Source organism: Copidosoma floridanum, unplaced genomic scaffold (genome assembly GCF_036245765.1).
Source record: "Copidosoma floridanum isolate Cflo_tuat_1 unplaced genomic scaffold, Cflo_Japanese_pri ptg000029l, whole genome shotgun sequence".
Lineage (NCBI taxonomy): Eukaryota > Metazoa > Arthropoda > Insecta > Hymenoptera > Encyrtidae > Copidosoma > Copidosoma floridanum.
The window spans coordinates 4,077,080-4,104,404 of NW_028321906.1; the positions used below are offsets into that span (position 1 = coordinate 4,077,080).

At 37.9% G+C, this 27,325-nt stretch overlaps 1 protein-coding gene across 1 annotated transcript in view; it reads right to left on the reverse strand.

Moving 5' to 3' along the window:
* Positions 1-27,070, reverse strand: part of LOC149373697 (potassium voltage-gated channel protein Shaw) — a 44,936-nt gene extending 17,866 nt beyond the window's left edge. The window contains exons 1-2 of the mRNA XM_089595920.1: positions 26,485-27,070; positions 5,294-5,743 (exon numbers count right to left, since the gene is read on the reverse strand). Of these exons, the coding sequence (XP_089452046.1) occupies positions 5,294-5,620 (327 nt within the window). The 5' untranslated portion in view covers positions 5,621-5,743; positions 26,485-27,070. The remainder of the gene's footprint in view (positions 1-5,293; positions 5,744-26,484) is intronic.
* Between the last annotated feature and the right edge of the window lie 255 nt (positions 27,071-27,325).

The window sequence follows — 27,325 nt, forward strand, 5'->3', positions numbered from 1 at the left end:
TGCAAAAAACAATCCTAGTATGTTGAGAAGATCAAATATTATTGTTCAGTCAAAAGTTAAATCCTTATAATTATTAAATGAACTACAAAATAGTGAAACATTTTAGTATCATCAATTTATCTTCAAGATTATACATTTCTCATTTTTTTATAAATCAAATTTCAACCTTTCTAAATGCACGAGAAAGCAATGATAATTAACTGAACAATTAAAAAAGTGTTACAGAATCAACTAATCGTACTGTATCTTTCATAGTCAGTGCATTTATAGAGCTTCTTAACTGTATTTTAACACAAAAAAACTCACAAAGCTCCTTAAGCAAAGCGAAAACAAATGAATAGAACTTTAATTATAATCTAACATTATGTGTTGAAAATTATCTACAAGTGATTAAAGTGGAATAGGATACTACTTATCCGAAAAATGAAAAACTGTATGGTAAGGAAGAAAATGAATTTTAGAGAAAAAAATCACCACTCATAAACTGAAAGGATAACTTATTATCTGGCAATTCTATGTCTGACCATACGTGTACCTATACTACTGGACAACCATAAATTACTTTCCAGCGGAACGTGATGTTTCCAATGTACACCGTGAACTTTTTACTAAAGTTTGTCAATATAACAAAACAGAACTAGCTTGATAAGCTCGCGATTACTAATTTACAGCTAGAATAGACCTATATGGACCAGAGATCCATCCAGCTATCCTCTTCCACGTTTCTACGTATACAATCTCAAGCTCTTGATAGAAATCAGAAAATCTAGTCAGCAAAGCTCCCTGGATTAACGTAACAGTTACAAAAGTTCTCGATAAACGTGGTGAGAATGAAAAGTGGGAAAAAGCAGAAGATTACCACTGTCAGTGACACCAAAAGAGAGGGATGTCACAAGAACAAATAAAGGACGAAAGAAAGTCTTGCCATCGTAATTGACGAAGCCATTTATATTTCATGACTCGATACTTTTTGCGAAACATCGAGCTAAAATTCAAGTACTAGCTTGAGCTCTCCCCACCCCCCTAACTCTCACCCATCGGTGTCAAGATGTCACCTCGTGGGCTTGATGAGCCGTAACAGCCATGCATACATTTAGGATCGTACTTACGGGTACATATACTACACGTCTAGCCCGATGACGCGTAAAATCGTAAAATCAGCTGCTGGATGCTGGATCCCTGACACGCTTGGGAGCTTTTGATCCGTGGCATACGCCACAAGACTCCCTCAAGGCTCTCCTTCCCCCTTGCATCCTGGGTCGTGCTCAACCTCCCTCGCGATCCCTCCTTGGATCTTACGAGCCCGTAAAGTTGCCACAGACGGACTTACTAACTTACTTGTGAGACGACGCTGACTACCACCTTTGTTTCTAACGATTTTGACTGCGCAGTATCATTGTTTCTTTGTTTCTTTGATTGTCACAGTACTTGTTACGTTTGAGGTACTATTGCTAATTCATTATTCGTTTAAAAGTAGGATATTAGGGCTCAGCATGTCCTTCAATGCATATTCATTACCGCGATAGAAAATGTACAATCTAATTGTTCTTTGCTCCAGTCTATGCTGATTATTTGTGTCCCAGCAGCGGAGAAATTATCGATCCACTACGCATTTAAAATAGTTCAAGTTTTTTTTTGGACTTTTACAACTTTGGTCTACTACGTTATCTATTTCTTTATTTGAAGGGCCTTTATTAACTTCACAAATTGAACATTCACTGCATTGTATTTTAGTCCTCAATAACCATCGTCGCTTTAGAAACACTTTATAAAATAATTAATTGAGTTAGGAATGAAGAGGAGCTGTAAGGGGTAGTTGAGTAGACGAGAGAGGAGAATAGTTAAGCACTTTTAAAATGTTGGAAAAAATAGATTTCATTATTTTTTTTAGAGGGGCTGAGGTGAATGAAAGAATGTATGGGGTCGTGGGGTTGCGTGGTGAATCCTATACGAATTTCTTTTTTATATAACTTGTATATACATAGGGATGGAAGTTATCAACTACATGACTATTTTATAACCTTAAAAAACATTGAGTATCGAGAATCTCGTGCCTGGTTACTTCTATATAACTCAGTCATAGTTACAAATTGTCATTGTTGTTTAAAAAAGGTTAGCCTATGACTACGTTATCAATTAACAAACCTTGTTTTTAGCATCGCATTTTATAATCCAAATTAATGGTCAACACCTAATAACGATAATAGGTAGAATAGCTGACGATAAATCCATGTTAATAAGTACGATTAAGCCCACCCCCCTAGAAACCATCTCTAAAATTTTTACGAACATTAACATGGAACGCATATGATGCTCTTGCGATTCACAGCTAGTACAACGCTTATGATCGTAACGATGAATATTGAGGGAAGCTCCAACTTTTAGAGAGCTTTTAGCTCGCTAGACAATAGTGCTTCATCCATCATAGCCGTTGTTGGCACTTTTGGTTGGGGGGTAAAAAAAAAAATTTAGCGTTATCACGTGATTATTCACTTACTATGTTTTACACGGTATCGGTATCAAGTACGCGGCTTCATTGTTTGCATAGTCTATGAAGAGACAATGGCGTCGGTACCCTTGTGCAAGAAAAGGCAATAAATATCACCACGAAGGCAGGGCTTCTACGTGGTATGTGTACAATATAGATGTAAACAGCGGTGACGGAGGGCCAACCGTCGAGTTGAGTACCTCATCAAAGTGCCGTTAATCTCCATTGTTGTATTTATCGATCTTTTTTTTTTTTTTTACCACCCCGACCCTCAACAACTAGATCATATCGGTGTAAATTACAAAAGCTTCATTTATACACTTCCACGAAGATGAAGCACCAACTTCTTCCTATTTTTATTCCTCCTTATACCACCCGGTAAAAAGATCGATGCCTCACTTTTTACGAGTTAGGGCTGTTGCTATACACGTATATTTGATGTTGCTGAGCAAAAGCTCGATTTAAGTACCAATTTTATAGGCCCCGTGCAATAAAGTTTACATCGTAATGAGACACTTTTCGTATCACAACTCACGTAATGGCCAAATATACTGCCTGGTTTACGAGGACATACTATACACTTGGACATTGACAATTGACACTTTTTTAATTGCTCTTGACTCATCGACAAAGGTTTTATTTTTACAATATTTTTTTATAAAGAGAATGTTATTTGTTTTAAATAATACAGTACATAATAAGTTCAAAGCGATTTCTTCGAGATGCAATATAAATATATTGATATTTAAAGTTCCATAAACAAGATTAAGTCTCTTAGGATTTTCTCCAATTTTTTTGTGACGAAGCAAAGAAAATAATTTTTTTTTTACTTCTCGGAGATAGAAATCGTCATTCAAAATGGCACACACTATGATAAAATATCTTGAAAAGGGGTTTTTAAAAAATTTCTAGAAAATGGAAGACAAAGATCAAAAAAACTCTATGGTTCTGTATGCAAATGATGCCTTTTACTAAATTGTTTCTTCATTTTTGTCCAACAAATATTAAGGCTCTAACTTTGATATTCTTGCACTTAAAACACTTGAAAACAATTTAAGCTAAAAAAATTGCAGGCTACTTGATAATTTCTCAATGCATGTATCGATTAAAGACATTAAAACTTTTTACTTGAAAATTGAAAAAACTTTTTTAAGAGTGAATCGAAGTTTTTTTTTATCTTGGAAAGAAATAAACTAAAAAATAGATTATCTGAGAAATACCTTTCAACTTTTCGGAAATATTTTGAACATAATATTTCGAGCACAGTGATTTATAAGAGCTTTGTTACTTAACTGTTTCCAAAATAAGCTATAGGCATGGGTACGTTTTGCATTAAAAATGTCTCACTACAGGTTTTTCGATCTTTTTTTAACCCACTACTACACTCTTGATGCTTGCATTTCTTTCCTTGCACAATAAAGTGGCGCTTCTCACGCGATGCATTAAGGGTAACGACCTGAGGGCGAAGCTCCTCGGATTAAGACTCCGCTTTTAAAATTCGCAGCCCAGAGTTACACGTCCGCGTTTCGAGAATATGCTTCAGACGCGCACCTTTTTCCTCCAATTAACTTTTACTGCCCCAGGCATCGCGCGCTCGGTGAAAGAACTTGCAAAACATTGTTACGCAAGAAAGTAGGTAGTCCGTGGAACGTGTAAGACGACAATATGCTTAGAAATCCCTTTTTCCTCGAAATTTGATTATCCAAAGTACTTGGTTATTCCCGTATCGAGCCGAGCGTGTAACAAATTCCGTCGATCTCCGAGGCTCCGCTTTATCTCAGCCGTGTATTTTCAGCGGCCTTATTTTTCAGGCTGCACGGGAGAGCCGCAAAAGAAAGGCGGGACTGGGGCGAATTTATACCTTGATTAAATAAATAAATCTTTCACGTACCATAAGCCCGAGACCTGCGCGCGGTGAAAAAGTAGGTTACACTCCTCCGCAGCCATACCTATACAAATGCCCTGCACCGAATTTGCTGTTGTATTTTCCTGGCCAATTTTCTTTTCCTCGTTGGATGACGCGTTGTGTGTGTTGTGCGACCGGGATAAAGTATCGGGCCCTTTTTACTTGCATTTGTGTTTATTGAATTAACTATTGTAAATCAACTTTATGCTATGGTTTTAAAAGTGATCACATCGTTACAATACTCTTTCTGGGAAATATACAACAGACATTATTTTATTGGATTGCTCCAATGAATAAAAAGGAGAGATTGCTTTTCAAGATGCAAAAGTTGTGAATGCAATATTTTCTCATTTGTCCAATTTGAAAGAGTACCTACCGGTAGATAAATATTTCCTACCTTTTGTTGCCCTCCATGGCTCCCTTTTTCTACCATCTACTTAAAAGTTAATGCAAGGGACGGACAGATAGGGATTTACGAGGACTAAAAAATGCATGAAATCTGGCTTTGAATAAGCAAGACAACCAGAGAGAGAAAAACATGACCTAAATATTCCCCTCATAGCGTCCAAAAAGGTTCAGCCCAGCATTTTTGAAAGTCAAGCGAGATAGTTTTACCGTTTGGTCAAATAGACAAGAAAGTCATTACATGGGCAATATCATCTATTGAGGGATTGTATGATTAATTTTTTAGTTAAAATCGCCAAATAATTTGTGAAAACAATAATGAATTATCGGTTACCATTTTCTAATATTATAATTACAAAAGATAATGACAAGATACGATTATCCGTTCAGATGAATCACAGATTATCAAAAGCTCAGAAAGACTTGTTCAAGGACGACCCATTAGCTGTTTAAGAATGAAGAAAAAAAAAGTCAATATTGGTAAGCAACATTACCTGCGTGTACGTCATCCAGCAGCAAGGCTCGACCTGATTCGAGTCGAGGCCCCAAAAGTCGAGCTCCTCCTCGAAAAGCGGCCCACACACGTCCGTCGGATAGTGCAGCTTGCCCGTGCGATAGTAGTTGAGCACTTGGGCAAAGACGCCTGGGTGCCGGTCGAAGAAGTACTCGTTGAGTATTGGGTCGTAATTTGCTAGGGCCTCGGTCAGCCGCGACAGCCGCGTCGCCGGGATCTTCTTCAGGGTGGCCTTGTATGTTTCGTGCCTGATCCCACCCACGTTCAGGACGACGCGGTTCTCCGCGTCCATGTTTATGAGATTCATGCTTCTGGCCTCTTTGAGCTGCTGCTGCTGCTGCTGCTGTAGGCCGCTGCTCTGCTACCGCTGCCCAGCCAGCCGCCGCCCAGCCCCAGCTCCGCATGTAGTCGCCACCTCGAGCTGGCTTGCCTGCAATGCGAAACGTACGGGTCGAGCGTCACTTTTTGCGTAAATCGCGCACGTGGAGGCATCTTTCTATAAAAGATTCAAAGGGGGACCCGGGGGAGCGCGCACCGCGCAAATCCTGTTTCCCAACCCGCTTGGCTTACGACGCAGCCGGCGACGTTTCTTTGGCTCTCTGACAATTGATTTTTGCTCTGTTTACGGACCCTTTGAGCGCCTACCCGGTCCGCGGAGGGAATCGAGCATCTGTACGTAATCGCCGCTCGAGTTTACGAGCGCTGCAGCCGGATTATCTCGGGATTTGGGGTACAAGCTTACCTCGGGAGGGATGCTGAATTTGGCGCGTGGATGGGATCGATTGTTTTGGTACTCGACGGCGGGCTTAAAAACTTTCCTTTTTTTCGCTGCAGCTACGAGCGAGCAATTATTTTTCAAAGAGATGGAGTTGACTGGGATTTTTTGTATCGCAGGTACAGCGAGGTGTTTTGGAAATTATGTGGGGCTTTACCATTGTCGTTGTTATGAAATCCATATGTATTTTCGAAATAATACTGTTTTCACTTGGAAAAGTAAAGTAGAAAAATGTTCATTTACATTTAGGTTACGTAAATGCGTGAATGAGCCTTATTTGATTCATTATTTTGCAAAAAAAATTTTTTTTTTCTACTTTCCAGTAATGGTTGGAAATAACGTAGTATTTTCAGCACACAATAACAAATGCATCAGATCAAATGTTTCTACAATCTGATTAGCAGTATATTATAGTCTTCAAAATTAAGTAGAAATAGCCGAGTTAGGGAAGACGAACCATCGAGTAGCGGAGATAGTATTGTGACCTAACCGGATATGTATGTTAAAACTTTCCTTTTAAATTTACCCTTACACGAAGTAAAATAGTTATAAATTGATACTATATTGCATTTTCTTACTTAATAAACATTTACGTACTGAAATTTATGGCTAATCTAAAAATATTTTGAAGATTAATCCTAAGTCTCCACCCATCTCACTCTATTATTGTTATTAATGTTATTATTATTATTATTATTATTATTATTATTATTATTTAATCTTATAACTGTACTCTGAACAATGTTATTAACATATATTTTAACTCTAGAGCATTTTACAGGAGTTTGTTTTATACGTCCAAAAATATCATGCACCTCAAACTATGAATCTTAAAACTAAATCAAATTTCAATTTTCGTACCTTACTGGGCATATAAATAAATAATATAAATACATGTTTGTTTATTATTCGTTTATTGAAAACAGTAAAAGACCAGAGTATATTGTTTTAATTCAAGATATAGTTACAATCGAATAGCTCATTTTTATGACCTTCATATTTCAATAGAAGCTTATGTTGAAAAATGACGATAAATTTCTATCATAAAAATTGAAGTATTCTTTTTCTGCTTCTCACATGCTGATAAACATACTTAAAAACAGGAAATGCTATAGTAATAAAAACATAATTTATTGAGATATTTGTCATAGGAAATTATTGTAGAAGTGTGTGTAAAAAGAGCCCATCATGTCTAAACACAGTAATAGGTAAGTTAAACGTGTAAAAGCTGAAATCCAGAGTAACTAGAAAGAGTAAAGACAAATAAAAAATACAGTTCAAGTAATGAACCTATAAATTTCTATTTTTTTCCTAGTTTTAATTTCCCAATTCAAGTTATTCACCAATTGTGTACGTTTCGAGAAGAGTAGTTTATAAAATTAATGTCTACGCTAAAAGAAATATTACTTAGAATAAAAAAAATATTTACTAGAAGATTTGCAAGTGAAAATTCTCTAACATTAAGATAAAATTGGTTTCAGCAAAAATATTTTCTAGTTTGAAATAAATATATTTTTCCTCCTTTCGGGCGGAAAGTGAGGGCCGAAAGTACTTTCAGTGCCTATTTCACGGGCGGAAAGTGGAACCTCCCGCCCTAGGGCGGAAAGTACATTCCTGCCCTAGGGCGGAAAGTACATTCCCGCCCGCAAATAAGAAAAATTAGTAAATTTTGTAGTTGGTGCTGTACATTATCAATATGTTATATGCGACATCTATCAAATATCTTTCTTTATACATCTTCAAAACAAGACTTGATTATTTTATGAAATTCTATTATAAGTATATTTTGTGTATAATTTCTTAAGAAAAAATATAATATTACAATAAGGGAGTATTATATCTCTGATTGCCATTTTTTGATACTCATACTCTCATTCCACCAAGTTTTTTTTTTTTCGGGAGATTAGATTAAATTAATTTGTTTTTTTTTTTTCGGGAAATGGTTGTAAATTTTTTTTAATCGAACGATCAATTGATTTTTTGGACGAGGGGGGGGGGCTTTGCCCCCCCTACCCCCCACCGGGGGCTCCGCCCCCTGGACCCCCGCCGGGGGCTTTGCCCCCTGGTCCCCCACCAGGGGCTGCCGCCCCTGGACCCCGCACAACCTTTGATGCGAACTTTCGTTTATTAACAATTAACTCTTACTTATTTTAAAAAATTCCCTACCTTACCGACTACTTTTTTAGACTTATTATTTTATAAAAATAAAATCATACTCAATTTTAAATAATTGATGCAAAATACGAGTTACCGTTCTTCTTCATGACATCTCGATCAATAAACATAGTTTTATATATACAACACAATTTATAAATAGGGAAGTTCACTAATATCTACACTGCAGTCAAGATATTCTAGCATACCAGCTTTAAGTTTTTGTTCGTACTCAACTATTCTAGTCAATACACTATTCGAAACACCTCCGTTATTTTTTAACAGAGGTTGCAATATCTTAGAATTCATTTAAATTTACCGCTGTGAATCAACTCTTAAATTTCTATTGAAGTGATCATTAACCAGACAAAATATGTTCTCACTTTGCGCCCTTAAGGAGAAAAATAGGATACGCGACTCGGGCGGAGGCCTTCCCGCCCTTGAGCGCACTTTCCGCCCTTCGAGTACTTTCGGCCCTCGGGCGGAAAGAATATTCCCGCCCTGCGGGCGGGAATCATCTTTCCGCCCTTGGGCCGAAAGTACTCGGCGGGCGGAAAGTGCGCCCGCGGGCGGGAAGAAGCACTTTCCGCCCTAGTGGCGTAATATACTATTCTCAAAGAAAGAAAACAAAATCTTATTCCAAGAGATTACTTACTTAAAACTGTCCTTGGAAATATTTTCTTGAATCAAAAAAATGTATTTAACTATCCTGGTGTACACCAATATGATTGGATGTTATAAATTACTCATCAAACCATCATTTTTGTTTAAATAGTATATCCCAAAATCAGAGATTAAATCTCAAGCACAACTGGAAAATCCCCTTGACGGAAAAAATGTAAGTGAACGATTATGCGTGTATCAGAGAGCCATCGACATATTTTTCTAGTATGCGCTCGTATCGACCAAAAACCCATCTCTTTCCCTCATAAACACGACCAGCTCGTATGCTTGCGAGCGAAAACACTTTTACAGTCGGTACACGATCGATTACACGGAGTAATTGAAGTTTATCAGGAGAGACGAGTGCGGGATCGCTCGATCGAACCTTTAATTATTTATATTGACCCGGGAAGGATTCAATCGAGAAAAGGAATGTATGTGCGCGCCAGATAGGTATTTGGGTCACTTGGCACTCGCACCAGGAAATTTCCGCTTTGGGCTATTATCTCGGTTTTAAGGAAAGAAAAAGGCGTTTTGTCTTGGCACTATTAGTGTCTTAGCCTTTGCCGCGGTTAACAAGAGTTTTCTCTCCACTTCATCCGCTCCAACTTAAATGGAGTATTACGAAAGTTTTTCCTCCGGCCTGACATTTGTTTTCCCAGATACATGGCTTGCACTTTTAAAAGTACGAAACACATTTTAAGACTTTTTTTTCCACGATACAGTACACTTCGCGGTAAAATTGTAGTCATCATTTTTTGCGAATGCCAGCTTTGTGCAAACATTCGTCGAATAAATATTAAAAATTCGAAAATAAACCGAGACTTTTTCGGCGTCTCTTTATCTCTAATTAGGTAAAAAGGAAAAAAAAACATTTTGTTTGCTCGGAGAATACCGCGTGGCTCGTGAAAATAAATGTTGTAAGCAAACTAGGCTGTTTGCGATGTACACAGGGATTATGAACGAAACACAAAGCTGAGCCAAAACTCTAGGGGGTAACTTTGCAACTTTAAGCTCTGATAAGTGAAAACAGTTTGTGTAACTTTGGAATTATATGCATACTCCGTTTTGTATTTCCATCTGGTTTGACGTACGAGTTTGGGGAACACTGCTGATGTTACAGTTGTTGTGGGGACCTTTTTACTCTTATGGACTGATGACAAAACTTCACCAGATAAATTATTCAAAGACTGCGTACTTTGTTAGAACGAGAAATAGTATGCAGTTGCTTGGACCAGGTATTACGTATATAGTTAGAAAAGACATGGATTTATCTAATTGGTGAAAACGTGAGAAAAGCTATAGGTAATTTTTCCTTTATAATTCTGTCATAAAATCCTTTTATATGTACTGTTACCTCTAAATTAGTTATTTCTTCAATATATACACAAAAAAATGGTAAAAAAAACAAGGGGCTGTAAAATACAACATGAAAAAAAAATTTATGCTATTGATCATCAAAAACGTGCCTCGTCAATTTTCCAAACTTTCACAATTTCATAGACCAAATAAGGAACTTGCTTAAACTTACAGATAACTAATAATATATACACACATATGACGACAAGAAAAGAAGTTGTTAATTGTAATATATTTAAATTATCAAGAATATCCTACTGTTAGAAGGATTTTCAGTTACTGCGTCATGTACATGTAACTTTTTTTATCGACAGTATTTTTTTTTTTTTTTTTTTTACTTTTTCCCTACCACGAAGCTATTGTAAAGGAAAACCTATTACTAGAAACAAAGATTTGAAAAAAGCTGATTAAAGTCTGTTTTTAGGAGGTTCAATTAATTTTTTATGGCTTATGCAAATGAGCATGAAAATTCAAAGCACCTCTTGCTGTGTGAAGGTACTTAAAATATGTAGGTTAAACCGTGGTGTTTTCAAATAAATGAGAAACCCGGTCTTGTAATAGTTTGTAATGCAGCGTAAATACTAAAAATTCTCATTTTGAATTAAATATTTTTTTATTTTAAATAACTGTACTTTTAAATTTGAGCAAAGATTAATCATTGTTATCAATTAAATAAGACGCAGATTTTTGAAATTTTATTCATGTTGTCGTAGTAATTTACTTTTTGGTTTTGATACTACGCTTTTTTGTCATTATTGTAGGAAAATAATGTTTTGTAAATGAAATTTGCAGAAAATTTGTTTTTTCAAGCAACTTTCACTGATGAAACCTAAGCACCCGTTCTATGAATTGTATCCTTATTGCTAAGAAAAGCGAAAAGTTGAAGACAAATCTTTTATAAATAATGCCATCCCAAAATATCTCTAGTTGTAGAAAGAGGACAAGCGCATTGTTATGAGGTCACGTGTAGAGTATGTACGCATACAGCAGCTAAATGCGTCAGAGAATACTTAGTATTTCATAATTTTTCGATCGAAAATCTGAATATTCAAGAGCAAAACTACGTACTTGCACATGTATCCTTTTATTTTTAAGAATAATATATAAGTATGTACCATTTTTGTAGAAATTTAAAAAGTTGGATGGAATAACGATGATTTATGTTTTTACAGTTTATAATTAACAGAAGTAAATTATTCATTTACAGAACAACATACTTTGGATAATTTTCGATTTGTCAAGAATTTTTGTGAAGCTTTGGATTAATCCTTTAAATTGAAAGGCCTTACAGTTATAAAACTGTTATTTTTTACGTTGACACTGAATATGGATGTATATTAGTACTGTATGTCATCTGTATTGTTTTTCACAATTCTGTCTATTAAGCACTGTAACACACAGTGTAGCCAACAGTCAAAGTTCTTTCGTGAAGATAACTGAAATAATTACATTAATTTTTTACGTGCAGTATATGTAATTGACAAAATGTGAGGAACAGCTTTACCCATGCACACGCTGTACATATTGATTTTTCTTTTGCCCAACACGGAGGATAACATACACATGTATAAATATATACACAAATGAAAGTAGGTCTCCATGAGATGTCAATAAATATATACTTCTAACACCCATTGTGTCAACAACATAGAGCCCTCCAAGAGCAATACGGATTGTCTCTTTTTATTAGAGTTTATGGGCTTTCCCTTTCATATTCTAAATTTTAATAGTATCTCTGTCGCTGAAAAAAGCCATTTTCCCTGATTTTCAGGCCTTGATGCAGAAATCTGGATGATACAAAGCGTCGTCCAAATACAATTAGATCTTTTTTGATGAATTGCTCTTAGCTATGCCCCGAAGGGTTTATTGCTTCCTTTGTCAGTACTAAGACCAGGACATTCATTAAACCTTAATTGATTGAGCAAAGTGGTGTATGCTGGTGAGTCTACTTTGATGCCAGAGATGAGGAATACTCATGAACAGCGTCGGAAATAATTTAATAAATATCTCGTACTCTGACTTAGAAATAAATCCCCCAATCCCTAATCCATTGGTGTGACAACCTATTGAGGTAGCCTCGTTAGCTCCTAAAGGTAACAGAGAGTCTTCAACAAAGCCCTATTAGAAACTGGCAAACTCTGGACAGTTTCAACTGTTAAAGTTTAATATGTTTTAGTTTTTGACTCTGGGTAAACTCTAATGGATATTCAATGCAAATATTGTGATTAGTAATACTAGAATATTTAGACATATTAAGAGAAAAATATCAATCGGACGTATTAATATGCAATGCTCTTCAATATTTTTATTTCATAGATAAAAAGAGATAAGCCCTTGCAGCTATATTTAGTTATTCTTTGTTTGTTCAAAAAAACTTTTAAGGATTTCTAAATAGTTGGATGCAGACAAGAGCGCTAATATTTTTTATTTTTTTGGAGGTCACGGAATGGCTTGTAAAGAGATAAATGAAAGAAAAGTCCTTAAGCATAAAAGTACAAATCCGGGAAATAGTAAGGCAGACTGTGGTGAATGTAACAAAAGAAACCAAGATTTGTCATTCTTCTGTCTGTTTATCTTTGTCATGGAGGGTTATGAAGGATCGTGGAGAACAAGAGAGGCTCACAGTATAGGTGTAACCCATTAAACATAACAGTTGAGGGAGTAAAAGAATTTTCTCTCATTTTGTGGGGGGGGGGGATAAGACCATGTAAAAAGTATGTGGAAGGCTCGTGGGGTGTACGAAGGGTAACTTTGTGAAAATCTTCATTTACATTTCTTAATAATATAGGGGATATACGTGCCTAATAAACAGTTAAGCTGAATGAGGCAGTTATATTATGAACTTTTTTCTTCTTGTTAGAGTCGTTTCATAGTCCAAAACTTTGAGCTGCCTTAAAACTGTATTCACTTAGACAGTCACAGTTGGATTCCTGGCCTGCCTGACTTGTACGTGCTTATTGAAATCGTGACTCATAAGTTATTTAATGGATTTGTGAAGGTGGATACTGGGCTTGAAAACAAATAAAAATCTATTAGTATAGCAAGATGACTTATTAAAGCTTACGATATGATATTAAGAGATGATAAAAAAGGTTTTTGTTTCTATTCTATATCTTTATGAATGATAATTTGTTCCGTTGCTTTCTAGTAACATATGCCAATGGACAATATTTTTAATTAAAAATATTTAATGTTTGGATCAAACATAAAAGTACCACAAATTAAAGAGATGGTCATTTACAATTAAAAGAAAAACTAATCGTTTTTAACTAAAAATTCTGTTTTGGATTACTGCTGTGTAGAAAGATAGACGCTGACTTATCGCCTGACTTATAACTGAGTCGTAAATACATGCCATTGAATTTAGTAGTAGTAACAGCAATAGTGATAAGACGTGATACTAACAACGTTAAAAGTAACACTGATAAAAAATTTATTATTTCATTCAAAAGGCATTGTATAATATCAGCTTTTTTTTTAACAGACTATATATTTTAGCTTTTGTGCACAATGTGAGAAAGAATTGTAATACATTAAAAAAAAAGTTTATTTCTTAAATCAATGTTAAAAAAAAAAAACTTTTTGAATACATCCCCATAGAAATTAAACGCTCAGAATTAAACAAACGAACCTAGCTTTGGCACTCAGACCAACCAAAATTTGTTAAAAACGATATGATCGTAAACAGGAACCTTGTTCCAATCTAATTTTGCAGTAATAATACAATAATACTACTGCATTAAAACCTTAAAAGTTTCATTGTTGATCCACTAGCTTTATTTTTATAATAAGTAGGTGCCACTGTGGAAGACTATAGTTAAGTTCATGTGTTAATCATCAGTACATATAAACAGTAAAACACATGACTTCCACATTTCCATAACATTAATGGCGCTTTTCATCTAAAACTTGAGATGACTATGATGAGTTTGACCAGGAACACGCAAAAATCGGAAAAACTAGTCAGTACACACAAAATATTTAGCAATTCCGTCCAACGTCAACCTCATAGCTCTTGAAAACAGATAGCAGCAAAAGATGTCAAATATCTGCAAACGAAAAGAGCAACGCGAGCAATAAAAAACTCAGAAAACACATAAACCATTTAGCGCGTATACACACACAAAGCCGACGATACCGTGTTAACAATCGATTCGATATTTGTTTCTGACACCCGGTCGTTTATAACAATGCATAAATCAAAAGAGTAGGCACTGGCCTTTTATCTTTGCAATTTTTCCTGCGTTCTACACACACAACTGTATGCGTGGGCTAAAAGAGGACGCGTGTGCATGAAAAAAAAAAAAAAAAAAAAAAAAAAAAAAATGAACACGTCAAGCCACCTAGTGTGTACACATGCACGATGGTGTACTCACTCATCGTCGATAACAGGATACATGTGCACATAACGACGAAATAAACACACCCAGTCTAAGTTTGAACGCGAGTGTCACGGAACGAAGCTTTCCAAGCTAATAAATGTTAAACGCCCATTGACCAAGAGCCCGAGGAGGAGGAGTTGTTGGATGTACAGCCTTTTAGCTACGTCCTTACCTACACACGAGAGACAGGTAGACGAGGAAGATCGATCGCCTGCGTATCGCGTACAACATCCTCCTGCGCGTGTTTGCATTATGCGCACTGTCGCGATACCTCCAGATCATAACAAGCCGTCAGCCGAATGAGCGATAACAATCCAAGAGCTGCACGATTTTTTCACGCGTTGGACGGAGGGTAGGGGTGGAAAAAAATGACAACTCCCCCAGGCCGTATCTCCCTCTCCTTGTTTGTCGAAGCGGTGCATTATTCCTCTCGTTTTCTCGGCCCAACGCACAATGGGCTCTCGCTGTCGTCCCTATCCTTGGCCTCCTCATTATGCGGGAAAACTGTACTTGCACGCGTACCGTATCGCCTTCTTCTTTTTTTTTTCACCAAAGCCCCTGGCATTATCGGGAGACGAGCAACGCGAGTCCTAGAAAAAAAGGGGGGGGAGACGGAAGGCAGTTTTTCCCCGGTGCAAACCGAATTTCCGAGAGTATCCCACCAGAGTTTTTTAGTGTAACGTCCGCGGGGCACGTCGGGCTATTTTTATACCCGCCGCGTGCCGTCGTCGTCGGGGGGAAGCCGTGGAGTGTGGCTCGGGAGAAAGAAGAGCGTGACAAAATCATATCGCAGCCCCGGAACGAAGAAAGATGGGAAGGGGGGAGTTTGGATGGCTGGCGGAGGAAAAGAGAAATAGAGATTGCGCGCTCGCGGGCGAAGGGAGCAAGGGGGTGGGGTAGGAAGGTCTCCTCTGGCTCATGAATAATTAATACGCGTGAAATGTACTTGGATCCCGGGCAGTCGTGTTTGCGCGTTTGTCGAATACCGAATAAGACTCGCGGGTCGTGGCTCGGGTGGGGGGGGGTTGAGAGGGAGACACTGCGTGTTATGTGTGCACGTACGTACGGAGAAGAGACACGCGGGGATAAAAAACAGGGACGATCTCCAGGATGCAGCGGAAGGATTGGCAGGTAAATCACACGAGAACTCCCCACGGGGTTGGCATGAAACTTCTGCGAGGGGGTAGGAGGGGAGAGGGAGAAAAAAGCAGCGAAGCACAGTCGGGGGGGGGGAATCCACGTGTTTTTTCCTGCGTAGTGGCGGCGAATGTTAAATTTACGAGGCTGGAGTTTGGGGGAGATGTGGGTCACAGCCGCTGGGTTATTAGCACGTTCTTTTTGTACAAGCCCTAACTTAGGGGAGAAAGTAGGATGCGGGACGAGTCGTTGAAAATTGGAAGAAGTACGACTTTAGCTCCTATGTTTTTTTCTCCCGGTGCCCCCTCGCTGCTCCAGAAAAACTGAGTTGGCAACCCCAAGGGGTAACCAGCCCATTGAAACATCAGCCAATCGGGTGAGCAAGTGGGCGCATAATTTGAAAGGGCGTCTTACCCCCCTTCCCCTCTTCCCAGACCCCTTGTCGTGCTTCCGACGCTGAATGGATCACTCGGATAGGGTAAATTTTCATTTTAAAATTACTTTGGCTGACTCGAGGACCTGCTACTCCTACTTACACTCGACAACTATTTGACCTTCTATATGTTAACTTGTTATTAAGTCATTTTCATCCCTACCGTATTTTAAAGTCGTTTTATCTTTTATTTTTTTTTCTCCTCATAGCCTTGTCTCTACTTCATAATATTGTGATTACGTTATGATGTATTGGTATGAATGCTTCCAACTTTTAACAGATTATGCTGGTTTTTTTTGTTTCGTATACCCTGCAGAGTGTATCTTGACAGTCAGTTTCATCAATCTCGAAATTCTTGAAAGGTGATTCATTTAATAAGTTATAAGTACGAAAAGATGAGCAAATAAAGTTAAAATTGTAAAAAAAATCCTGCAAAATAACAAAAAAAATCGTAACTTTCATTACAAGTGTAACAATATTGTATCAATACAATCCAAGGGTTTCAATAGCACTTGGAAATTAAATGGACTTTATCGATTTAGAATTATTTTATTCGATCCAATTCCAAGCTTTAGTCATAAAAAAAAAATCTTTTTTTACACTAAATGTACGAGGTTCAACTACTCCTGCCTGTATGAAGTATGCAAAGTGTTAGATTTTATCACCGTAAATGAAGTAGTGTTTTTTCAAACCAGTGAGTCAAGTAATTACTTATACACAAAAAGGCACTCTAATCTCTGAGTATCAAAAATAGCTTTTACAACTCATTCGCACGAGGATTGGCACATCCATGTGGAAATCAGCAGCTGCGTGTACTTTTCACATAATGTGTACATCGTTAAATAAGTGCGTAATAAATTTCTCATTATAATATCATAAGAATATTGTTATGTAATCAATATTTATTTAAACAAAATCGCTTTGTAACAGCAAGTTAAGTTGTATAGTTTTAGCTCGAAAACATCATTTGGCTAACAAAATTCTCTTAAAAAATATTTTGCTCTTGAAAATTTCTACGATTTCTGACTTTTCATGATTTTTAAAGAGTAGGATTGATTTCAAGAGTTTGCTTTGAATATTTAAAACTTTTCTTCGTCCACCGCGAAGTGCTTCATGAAAGTTTTTTCGCGGTTCACCGAATATTAATAAAGAAATACTGTTAAAAGCCTCCTTACGAAGATTGCACTGAATTTTATGGTATATAAGAACAGTAAACAATTACGTTAAACTGATAAAAGATGACTTTAAATTATTAACAAAAATGTAACCCTTGGATAGAAGCTGAACAGTTCAGATGTCACCTTGTGCAAGAAACCCATTAAAAACGTTGAAAAATGTTCGCTCGGATACTCCCGTTGAAAAATAAAGCCATCACTTTCCTCGTTAAAACTCTTTGAGTATCAACGTGCAGCCACTCAACTATATCGCATTAACGCAAATTCATCCGAGCGTGGGAGTGTGAGCCTAGGGGATGAAAGGCAGGCTCTTTGTGATTCACACGGGCAGAAGCAACCGGGACGTGCAGCCAGAACGAGCCTGTATTGCCCCAGCCGTGGGCCAAACTAACAATGCTAAGTAACTTTGCCGCGGAATATTTCCATATCAATGCACCAAAGTATAATTACGTATTCCAATTAAGTTTGGCAATCGGTGAGCCGTTAACCGTTTGGTCTGCTTTGGCTCCAATTCGCGGACGCTAATGCAGAGTTTTCACTCGTTTTCTAAGTGCACCGGTCGGTTTTCCCCCTTTTTTACACTTTTTTTATTCATTTCTGTTCTCTTTGATCAGCCTCATGGGCTTAGATGGGGTAAATTTCCAAATTGTGCATTGTTCAGTTTTAGATTTGAACGAAGCGTACGTTAAATTTTATGAAATAACGTTAAGAAAATTCACAAACTTTGAAATACTTGTACTAGATTGTAATGTATTTTGACCTCTCAAATTTTCTAATTGCAATTTGTTATATTTATAGTGTTAAATATTAATCAAAACTACTAAGTAAAAATAATTTGATGTTGATAGAACTACATACTTCATCAGTCATAAAACCAATGTACGAATATCTTGCATCAACTGACGTATTGCTATGTGTTAGAAAAGTATCTACTTAATTATAATTCACTATAAAATTAACATGTTACTATTAATGTGCAAAAAACTTTTAAACTGTCTTATAATAATACTGCTATTTACCATATATCTGATGATTTTCTCCCCGCAATAAAACGGACAACTGTCCACCACATAACTAATAAACTAATGACCAGTATCCGAGACCTGTAATAATACGATACATCGCCAAGTCGCGTGTTTTTTACGAGTTACTTATGATTAAATAAATTAGAAAAATGTTAAGTTAACATCACATTATTTCAACTTTTCGATATATCGTTCAACTGAATGAGCATATCGTTTACAAGAGCAAAAACAACTGATAAACTGATATTTACTGTGATACTTGAGCACTTGGTATACAATCCACCGAAAAACTGAGACATTACATTTCTATCTAAAGGAAAAAAAGCATAAGTGCAATTCTATGTCAATGCCACTGAAATATTTTTTCCCTGGGACAGTAGTACTATCATTAAAGAATTTGACACACACACAAACAAACGCTACGTATCATAGAAATATTAGTTGCGTTTTGAAATCAATCATGTGTATGGATAGAAAAAAAATGTATACATGACTTATCTAATTAAATCTGCGAGTAGATTTGATCTTATTAGCAAAAAAAGAGCCATAAAAACTCCTCCCACAATCTCCGAAACTACTGATACCATTTAATCAATAAAGGCAACGACAGTAGAGCTTGTCTATGGATATAGAAACTTACTTTACTTGTTATCGTGTACTTTTACACGGTAATCATACTACTCGTCACGTACTCCATCAGAGCAGGTAGATTCCAAGAGAGTAAAGTGTAGAGGGAGATTTTTCAATTTTATTTTTTCAATCAAAGTATAAAATTAAGCCCACGTTATTTGGAGTAGAGAGAAAAAAAATGTTGCTCTGAAACATTGTGCTCTTGTCTTGTGACAAAAATTAATTATATGTAAAAAATTCTAAAATAGAATGTATATAGGACGCAGGATGAAGTTGTCACTTGAAGTGATGGTACCGTTAAGTAAAAAAAGCCGCAACCGTTTGACAAAATAATCGATAAGGCAACTGAACAGCAAACAAACGATAAATTATCTCAACAAGAGATACTTTCAATATTCATAGTGCCAATTCTATTCATCGTTATTCAGGTGAAGCGTATCTAACACGAATATTTCTAATCCACTTCCATAATAAACGTGAAATCGGTATATAACATTCTATAACAAACTGTACGCTCAAATTAGCACCCAAGAGTTCAAGAAGTTTTATGAGAAGTACTGTGAATCAACAAAATTGTTCCACTTCCTATTTACTGCCATTGTGATCTCGTTCTAGCTATGAAGTTTCTGCAAACTCCGCAATTAGCGTAATTAATAGGTATTTGTCACTTCAAGGTTTCCAACAGTTAATTTGTATCTATTTTACTGTTATCATCAGCCATGAGACAAGTTGAGTTTAATTAAGCAAAGTAACGCATAATCGTTCGAAGTAATCAAAAACACAACTTATAGAAAAAACATTGTTTCGTACGAATAGATAAGTTGTGTTGTGTTGACATGGATGTAAATAATGCAAAAAGTAACTAAAGTGCCTGGTTGACTAACTTTTTTTTGTTGTTTAGCAATAAATATAATGCTATTGGTGGATTCAAGGTAATATAATTTTAAATTATGTTATAAAAGCTTACTCTATAACATTCTCTAACGACTCCAATATGCAACTCAATTTAAAATTCTTTTCACCTTCAATGACACTCTTCCACCATATATGAAATGATATTTCACTCCAATACACATTTTCTATACAAAAAAAAGTCTATAGGTGTCGGTTGTCCTAAATCGTTTCCGCTGAAGCTAATTCCTCTGTAGGAAAAGAAAATTGTCCGGGATTACCCTTATATATCAAGAAAACAATCGAGGAAGTAATTTTTCGATGGAAAATTGACATTAGCACCTGGGAATTCTCGAAGCGTGAAAAATCCCTCGAGGATTCGCTCGAGTTTATGCTTATATTGGAGCTGCAATCTATATTAGATAGCAGTTTGCTGATATTGTAGTTGCTGCGTATGTATATACGTGTTCGATTTCACATCGAAGGCCTCGGGATTCTGTTATCCGATGCAATTAATACGACGCAGCGCTCTGACCTTATTTGGTATTACTTTTAAGGAAATTAAAGCTCCAGTGCAGTGGAGGAATGGAACTTGAGCAGCTTTTTTTCGAAATAAACTCGATTATCTAAGAACACTGAGATGATCAAACCTGAGAGTCTGGCAGTGATGGTAAAATTATACTTTTTTAGAGCGAAACTAGTCTCATATTATTACAACTATTATTATGTTATCGCAAACAAAAAACTTGATTTTGTCATTCGTGTACCATTGGAAATGTAACCGATGGATTATTAACCAACTCCACCTTTTTTGAGTATTTCCAACTTTTATTTCAAACGCGGTCACTGCGAATAAAACTGACGTGACACGACCACATTACAAAATTACGTAGCCAGTGCTCGTAACCACAAATCGCATCACTGTATTAAACTCCTCTCTATTCCCATGCGAGTCTGCGGAGCCGCAATTATGATACGCAATCGATTATGCTGATTGACTGGCTGATTGATTGCGGATGCAGTTTGCAATTTGGTCCTGGCTATGATATGCTACCTCCAATTACTCGCTTACTTCGAACGAACTAAGTAAGACAAGATAATTATTCAATTGAAGGATTCGCCAGAAATTATAATTTCACTCCAGAGATGAATACCCAGCTATCAAAAGCAATGGATCGTTGTGAACAGTTTAAATAGAAAATAAGCAGGGATGCTACTTTAGTAGTTAATCCTTACCATCGACGTGTTGAAATTATGGCAAAGAAGGTACGTGTTTCGTGTTGATAGAACGCAAAGCTAAGTTAAAAAACTGTATTCAGAAAGAGTCTATGTAAACATCAAATTTCTCTACCAATCGAAATGAATCCAATTTGCAAATCCCCGAAGTGACTCGTAGTTTTTACCCACTCCCTGCATCGGTGCGAAGTCGAAAGTTATTAGCGTTGTTGAGAGAAAACGAGATTTCAGCCGTGTCCAGGGAATAGTAGGCAATTGTAAACGGCCATTCTGAATAGATCAATACCGGATGCGTATTACATTTCCACATAAATTTTTACGGATTCCGTGGTATTTTAACCATATCACCAAACTACTCTACCCTCCCCGACCATGATAAAAACGCATCTTTTACGAAATCACATTTTCCATATCAATAAGACTTTACGAAATTTAATCTTCTTTTTCTTGTCATGTATTTTTTTGTATTTTAATGCAAACCATCCAAACAATACGGTGTTCTCAAAATATTGCTCTTGTCAACTATTGATTCAATTTAAAAAGACGCGTTTTTTGTCCCATTAGACTCTTTAACTAATGACGTTCATTATCATGTTAAATCTATGCAAGATTATTGAAAGACGAAATGCTGAAAAGGATCTGACGAAGCAAGTAAACTTCAGAATGATCCTTTGGAAATGAAAGATAGTAACAAGATGACCAAAACAACATATTTATAGTTCCAATAGAGCATTGGTCTGAATCTCGAATCACCTTAAAATAGCGATACCAAGAACGCACAGGAAAAAACGCAATTAAAATCAGACACCCTGTGCATCACTATGTGGAACGTATCAAATTGACCCCGATAAATCGATTTACACGCAAGTCCCATTCGTATTACCAGTCCAATATCGCATACGATAGCAGTATCAAACGAAAACTCAACGGAATCGTATCACCTCCGGCTTGCGTGAACTACCATTAAACTCCGAACCACACGCCCATGCATGTGGGAAAAGGACGCGTTATCCTCGGCAATCGTGCTATATAGAAATTTTTTCCATTCACCACCGTTGAGCTTCCCGGGCGACGTGCCGAGCTGTTTTCGTTCAGCCCCAAGTTCTTGGATAACAAGTTCTACCGAGCGAGTGTATTAAACTCTCACGCCCCCGGAGGCGCTGGGTATCGCATGATCCGAAGTGATTACGGCCCGAGAAGCGCGTCAATTTCAGGCACGACTTATCGGAGCGACGTGCACGTACCTCCTATGAATTTTCCGCGGTTGTGTTGTATAAACTCCATACACACACGCGCCAGATCAACAATCCCACGTTGTGTGTGTGTGTGTGTGTGTTCACGTATTGCCCAGCTCCTTGTATCCAAACTCTGGCTGCTGGTTCAGTAAACCGTAACGCCAGTGTGTACGCACCATTGCTTCGCGTGAATCGCGCTTGTCTGACTTGGTGCTCTTGTGATAAGAACCCGGAAATGCTTGGGTAGCCAAGAGAGCGTGTTGATCCCTTTCTGGGTGTGAACGGCTGGGTGAGCTTTTTTCGAGACGTCCGTCCAGGAAATGTGTGTGTGTGTGTGTTTGTCTCTTTTTATTCTCTGTTGCTTTGTGTTGTAAATGTACTTTGTCGCCCGCTAATGACGTGGCTTTGCCATCTAATGGAGATTAATGATCTAGGATTGGTCGAATCTTGGTGGCTTTCTTTTGGGCGAGGATACTTCATTCAAACGCACTTCAGATATTATTGGAAAAATTGTTTTTTGGTTTTTCTTAGCATCAAATTTATTAGAGTGTGAAAGTTACACTGTAATGCTGTCTTTCGTTAGCTCCATGCATTGATTCACGTGTGTAATGTCTAAGGGTCGACGTAACAAGGAAAAAAAGTCCAATCTATGGTGATCCTGTAGAATACGTTTCTGACTCCACGAAACAAATTATATTATCCTTGGGATGATTTTGTGGATCTGCACCCTTGAGATATCGAGGTAATTTACAAATGTTTTGATTCATATAAATGCACATGATATACATATCTATGCATGCATATAACAGAGTAGATATCAGTTTGGACTACATAAAATCAAATTTTCTATTTAATTGGCATTTTTTCAAATGTGATAGCAGTTTTAGACGAACAACGATGGAAGCACCAGTGGAAACTGAAATTTTCTTGAACCACAAGTACTCGCTCTGACCTCCAACTAGTATAGTTTCCTACAACTCAAATCCTAAGATCAAATATCATATCTATTGATAATAAATATGACCCCAAGCTACACAGAGTATAAAAATCAGTAAAAAATATTTATAAGGATACGATGTACAGCAACTTTTTGAAGATTCATCGAAGGTGAAATATCGCCCAGAACTCATAAACTTGCATTGTGAGTTTGTGGATTTCAAGTGAGTTTTGTATTTGCTCTAGTCCCATAAACGACTGCTAGCTCCACGAAACACACTTTTCAAATTAGCCATAACTAGTACCTGGTCGGTGTCAAAGTTTACCACCCGGACTTTGCACGCACATCAAACAATCGAAACTATAGATGTCCAAAAAGCCGCAGGACAAACTTTCACGTTACATCAAACTCGAGACTTTGTTATCTCGGTAATAATTAACCTCACTGGACAACAGAGTCATGAATCAATGTAAAATCTTCCGTAATTTTCAAATCATATCTTATAGCATCGTCCACTACCCATCCGAAACTTTATTCACAAGAACATTGTTGTCCTACTGTTGGGTACGGAATATATTTCCTTGATGCTGTAACAGGATTTTTCTGTTCTAGTGGCTAGAAAATTTTTCACCAAACGTCAAAAAACACGGAAGCATATCGGTGCTCTGTGTTTACGGATGAAAATAAAAATAGCTGTGAAGCGGGAGATAAGAGGAAGCGCGCTCCGGGGGAAATGGCCTCTTTCAAAATATTATTCGAAAGGCTACGAAAAGCATATACGTATGTGTCGAGGGTATGAAAGGAGTGCTTTTAGGATTTTCGTCGAGGATGTACATGTTTCGCAGGTGAAGCGATGTATACCGAGTTTCGTACTTGGGGTTACGTGAATGACATTTTAGTTTCTTAATTTTGTTGGAACTCAGGTAGTGGACGAATATTTGTCCTTAAAATTTTTTCTACGGAATTTTTAATTAGCAAGAACCACGTACCGGTTTTTATTTATTTTTAAAATCTTGTGTGAAAAAATGCTGTTGAGAAAAAAATTTTCATTATGTTAATGGGTCAAGCTTATTCCGCTAAAATTCGCATATCCAACGTCCGTATCATGGGTCATCTTCCAAAAACGTGAAATAAGCTTTTGCGATTAATCATCGTTAACGGAACCAGCTGAATTGAATCACGTTATTAATCAAATTTCGTGCTTTACTGAATAAATGAATGGAATTAACGTACAACTATTGTCGATTTGGCTTTATGAAGCTATTATTTTGTATAGTTTGTACAAATTGGAAGTAACATGAGATTTCACCCTCCACCGTTACTCGGGGTGTTTCACTTTCACTTTAAATTTATAAGTTAGCTTAACCAGGGCTTCTTGGTCTATTAAACGTGTAATTGAAGCCGATTTGTGGCTTTGTAATCGTTTGAGGATAATACGGTGACGTTACCCCTGAACAGGTCAGTGTAGTAGTTTCTTGTTACCGCTACGTTTACTACAAAACCAGAATGTCCAGTCCAGGATCAAAAAATCGTTTCCTCAGCTAATTTTTGAACAATTTCAACAATACTTAAAGTTCTTACCCTACTAGATATATTAAAAAAAAAAAATAAATAAATAAATAAATAAAGACTCCAACTTCAATGTTTAAAAGTCACGATCTGCTCGTCAAAGTAACACTGAACGCAATCTTACAAAACCCATAAATTATATGTATTCGTTATTTTACTAACTGTTGAAACAAAAATGAACGAATCTTTATGATCTACAGAGAGTTTTCTTTGTTTTGCATGACTATATTGCAAACACTAGGAGTCTGTAAGCTGTTTTGTAAGCTCACAGATCAAATTTCCACGCCATAAAATCGCTAGACCTTTCCCACGTTTTTCACCCCGATTTACACCCGTTAATATTTGTACCACGTATTTTTCTGGTTGCACGGTCGTGCTTCATATAAAACTTTTCAGAAGTTGGGCTTGGATATACGTTGGTCGAGATTACGCTCCATATATACAGTCAATCCGACTCTCCGCGGTCTCAATTCACTTACTAAAGTTCGGTACTTATACCGTTAAACTATGAAGTAAAGTGATTTTACACACCCTACGAATATTCAAGCAAAGTCACTTTTGTTACTTCAAAATCAAATCAATATCATCAAAAAGGTGTGACTTTCGTTTGTGTGTCATAAATACTGTATAGTACAAACAAAGAATGGTCAATATTTAAGGCAGCTCAATTTCAAAGTGCGACGGGAACTTTGTAAAGGAATACGTTATCGAGCAGCCCAAAAAGTATCCCCATTGCACCCGACTCATCCCCAATAAAAAATCAAGGCCCACTTGGCGATCATCTGCCCAAAGACCCAGAAAACACACACCTCAAAAACCTTTGGACTCCTTCTAAAATCCACCAGTTTTTCGCTACAATCCGCGTCTTCATTTTTTTCTTCCATTTCCAAAACACCCCACGATCACGCTCGACTGCCTGCATACGAACCCACTCCCCGCGAGCTCTTAAGTAGAGTAGGACACAAAGCCCCACCACGAGCGCGCTGTTTTTCTCTCCTCTCGTTTTTTTTTTTCTTTCTTTCATTTTCTCCCGGACTCTTAGCCACGGGAATGATGAAAAAAAAGCTCAAAGGGGGTGGGGGATATGAACGCGGTGTCGAGGATCCCGATCCGCTCTTCCCCCGATGGCGCTGCACCTGATACACGGACCGAACTATCAATCGGCGGTTGAGTGTCAATTTCCTAAATTTTGGCTCTCATGAAGCAGTGGAGGGGAAAGACAGGAAAAAAATACGACAAGAGGTAGCGCGATCGAAACTCAAGTATGCACGTTCCCTCCCACGTAAAGACCCGCTCGTGTTTTAACTACGCCACGGTCTACAAGCTGACGTCACGCGAGGCGCTCTCGTGCTCCAGTAGTCCCATAGTAGTAGTAATAGCACAGTCCTAGCAGGGCGGCTGGCCGTACGGGCGCTAGAATCGATACGCTCGCTCTTTATTTATACATTGCCCCAATGTGCACGCCGATAAGAGGAGTCGGCTATGGTGTATGTGGGACACCACAGGTGGATGCAAGCATAGCTGGGCCGTTGAGAGGAAAAATAAAAGAAAATTGGAGTAGAGGTCCTACCGTGGTTGTCTTCGCGTCGGCTGTCCTCTCGACGATCATGGTAGCGAGATCGGCGGAACCGGCATGCTCTCCCTCCTGGTTATCCAAGGAACTGCCGCTCTACGTGCTCGAGGGGCTGCTGGTGCTACTGCCTCGCTGGCCTCATCTTTTTTTTCGTCTTTTCTTTCCCCTGGTAGTGTTTGCTTGTTTTTTTTTTTTTTTTTTTCCTTCTCTTGTTCGCTCACTTATCCCTTCGGACAAGCCAGAAACGGGGTGCTATGGACACTTGCTCACTTAACAACAACAACAGCAACAACAACAACAACAAATTTAACCAAGAGATGCAACAGCTACGGGAATCGCAGGGACCCCGTGCTTTGAGCCACGAGCACAGATAACAATAAAACCGGGGGACGAAGAGGGGCGTGTGGAGCTGGGAGCGTGGAGAGGACGAGCAACAAGGAGTCGGCCGACTCTTGACACACGCGGTCACACGCGACGCGATAGGGAGGAGACGAGCAGGGGAATAAAAATGAAGAAAATACCAATGTATCGGCACTGACACACAACGCGGGGCTGCTAGCTGCTGAGCTCGAAGGGCTGCGGGGTGACGGGCACGACGGTCGAGCGCAGACTGAGGCAGCCGAGAAGAGAACAACGAGAGGCAGAAGGGGAGTCGAGAAGTGACCCCGCGGACCAGAAGTGGCGGTGCCGACGCGCGCAGCAACTCACAGCCGCGTGTCTGCTCTCTGCTGTGCGATACCCACTCGGGCGCACACGTATATTTTATGTACACACATATACATACGCTGGAAGAGCAGAGGGTGTGTATAGCGCGTGCAACTCTGGCTCTCTCTCTTTC